The 3,032-nt window shown below is 42.8% G+C and overlaps 1 protein-coding gene across 1 annotated transcript in view; it reads left to right on the top strand.

Moving 5' to 3' along the window:
- Positions 1–410: 410 nt before the first annotated feature.
- LOC107578215 (neurofibromin-like) overlaps positions 411–3,032 on the top strand; it is a gene marked incomplete at both ends in the record, with an annotated part of 3,679 nt that continues 1,057 nt past the window's right edge. The window contains 5 exons of the mRNA XM_016264193.1: positions 411–882; positions 973–1,313; positions 1,402–1,604; positions 2,093–2,286; positions 2,520–2,660. Coding sequence (XP_016119679.1) covers positions 411–882; positions 973–1,313; positions 1,402–1,604; positions 2,093–2,286; positions 2,520–2,660 — 1,351 coding nt within the window. The remainder of the gene's footprint in view (positions 883–972; positions 1,314–1,401; positions 1,605–2,092; positions 2,287–2,519; positions 2,661–3,032) is intronic.

The following is a 3,032-nucleotide window of genomic DNA, read 5'->3' as shown; positions in this document are numbered from 1 at the left end:
CTGCGTGAGTGTATGCACGCTGTAAAATTCAGCACTAGAGCCTTTTTTGAGAAGTGGTCATTTTAAAACTGAAGCTGCAGGTGCACACACTCATTAACCAGCGATGAGTTTCCTGTCTGTTGTTTCACTTCTGCTTGGGCTCTTATATTAGACTTGCACATGAACCGCTGTGTGGCTGAAGTGATCGTGTGGCTTTTGTCACATTTATTCAAGGCTAGTTATATGCGCAAAGACCTCATTAGACTGCTTTTTTTTTGGTAAATCATAAACCAGTGCATGTCATGGGGATTTCGCCCATGTTTTCAGTCTGTTTTGACATTTCGTCTGTTTTTATAACCTTTAAGCTTTTATGGCAGTTGAAAAGGATGGCTTGGTCAATCTAATAATAACAGCATTGGATGGGTTTGCAGGCTTTGTTTCCATTTTGTCTGTTTTTCTCTCCCTCACAGGTTCAAGACAGGACAGATTAATGGGGACTTACTCATATACCACGTCCTTCTCACCCTCAAACCATACTACGCCAAACCATATGAGCTAGTAGTGGACTTGACGCATGCTGGTCCGAGCAACCGCTTCAAGACCGACTTCCTCTCCAAATGGTTTGTTGTTTTTCCAGGATTTGCTTACGAGAATGTGGCCACCATCTACATCTATAACTGTAACACATGGGTACGAGAATACACCAAGTACCATGAGAGACTGCTGACAGGCCTCAAAGGCAGCAAGAAGTTACTGTTCATTGACTCGCCCTCACGGCTGGCTGAGTATGTGGAACCAGAGCAACAGAAGCTTCCGGCAGCTACTCTTGCACTGGAAGAAGACCTGAAGGTCTTTCACAATGCCCTAAAACTGGCCCATAAAGACACCAAAGTGTCCATTAAGGTGTGTGAAAAAAGATGAACACCTCTTCTTACAGCTCGGTTTCACTTTTTTTGTTTTGTCGCAATATGTCTGATTCTGTCTTTGCTCCAGGTGGGCAGTACGGCAGTGCAGGTGACCTCAGCCGAACGAACACGAGTCTTGGGTCAGTCTGTCTTCCTCAACGACATCTACTATGCTTCAGAGATTGAGGAGATCTGCCTAGTGGATGAAAATCAGTTCACGCTGACCATTGCTAACCAGGGCACGCCGTTGACCTTCATGCACCAGGAGTGTGAGAGCATAGTTCACTCCATTATCCACATTCGTACGCGTTGGGAGCTCTCTCAGCCCGACTCCATCCCCCAGCACACCAAGATCAGGCCCAAAGACGTTCCGGGGACCCTTCTCAACATCGCCCTCCTCAACCTGGGAAGCTCTGACCCCAGTTTAAGGTGATCAGTCATCTAAAGCCATCATACGTATTTATATCAACACTGGTGTATTAATTTCTGAATATTTCTGTCTCTGTTTTGTTTAAAGGTCTGCAGCTTACAACCTCCTGTGTGCCTTAACTTGCACCTTTAACCTAAAGATTGAAGGCCAACTGCTGGAAACCTCTGGCCTCTGCATCCCTGCCAATAATACCCTCTTCATCGTGTCCATTAGCAAGACTCTAGCAGCTAATGAGCCTCACCTGACCCTGGAGTTCCTGGAGGAGTGTATCTCTGGCTTCAGCAAGTCCAGTTAGTGCCCCATTAAGCCCTCAATTAAACTCTCAAAAGACTCTTGAGGTGCTCTAGCCATTTCAGATCATTAATCGCATTCTCAGTTTTGACTTGAAGGCCTCCTAGGAAGTTCCTACTTAAAACTGCTATTAGAAGGCATCATTAGTCCACAAATGTTCATATTGATTGTGTATTTGCTAAAAATAAAGGTTCCAAAATGGTGTTTTTGCAGCAATGCCATAGATAGAAGAACCATTATTGGTTCCTCAAAGAACCTTTCAATCAATAGTTCTTAACCATTTTATTGGTAGTGTAAAGAACACTTTAAAAACCTGAAGAAACTTTTTCCATAATAAAGAACTGAAAGGTTCCATGAATGTTTAAGGTTCTTCAAGGAACCATAGATGCCAATAAAGAACCGTTATTTTTAAGAGAGTTTCTCTAGAGATAAGAATATGGAGTTAAGAAGTGTTCTGGTAACCAGTAACTTTCCTCTGTGTATTCAGGCATAGAACTAAAGCACCTGTGTTTGGAGTACATGACTCCCTGGCTGCTGAACCTGGTACGCTTCTGCAAGCACAGCGACGATGCCAAGCGCCAACGAGTCACTGCCATTCTGGACAAACTCATTACCATGACAATCAACGAAAAGCAGATGTATCCATCCATTCAGGCCAAGATCTGGGGAAGCCTGGGACAGGTAACGGAACTGAATTGTATTAATGTGGCACATGCATTGAAGGCATCTTATTTTGGGTTTTGCTGAGGGGTGTTTAGGCTTATGAAGAACTGCATAATGAAACCATGTAAATAATGCATTGCTATTTGCAGTTTTTTCAGTCGTATTTATGTAGCACTCACTTCCTTAAAGATTTATGCTTACAGTTTATAGAGCGTGTCTGTTGAGCTGATGGCAACTTCCTGTGTCTACAGATAACAGATCTACTTGATGTAGTTCTGGATAGTTTTATTAAAACCAGTGCAACTGGAGGTCTCGGATCCATCAAAGCTGAAGTGATGGCAGACACAGCAGTGGCTTTGGCCTCTGGTAACGTCAAACTGGTGTCTAGCAAGGTGACGTACATACACACACAGACACACTTTGTAAGTTCAGCTTTTAGAAGACTGTTTTTTTTTCTACATTTAGACCAGAAATAAACTTGAACAGGCTGAGATCCAAATTTTAAGAATGTTTATGAACATGTAAAAAGCAACGCAAAAAGAAGTTACGTGATGTGATGCTGTAACAACAGCTCTAATTATAGAAGCCCCGTGTGAGAATCAGATGTGGTTTGGTTGGTTTCTTTCTCTCTCGCTGTTGTTCTTACTCTCTTTAACCACCTTATCTGTTTCTATTTCTCTCACTTTGTCATGAGAGATAGTGATCATGGACTTTTGGTTGGTTCATTGTGCTCAGCTGGGTTCTGTGAACTAGACAAACTTAAC

This window comes from Sinocyclocheilus grahami, unplaced genomic scaffold (assembly GCF_001515645.1).
Source record: "Sinocyclocheilus grahami isolate Dianchi unplaced genomic scaffold, SAMN03320097.WGS_v1.1 scaffold9320.1, whole genome shotgun sequence".
Taxonomy (NCBI): Eukaryota; Metazoa; Chordata; class Actinopteri; order Cypriniformes; family Cyprinidae; genus Sinocyclocheilus; species Sinocyclocheilus grahami.
This window is presented reverse-complemented; position numbering and strand designations above follow the sequence as displayed.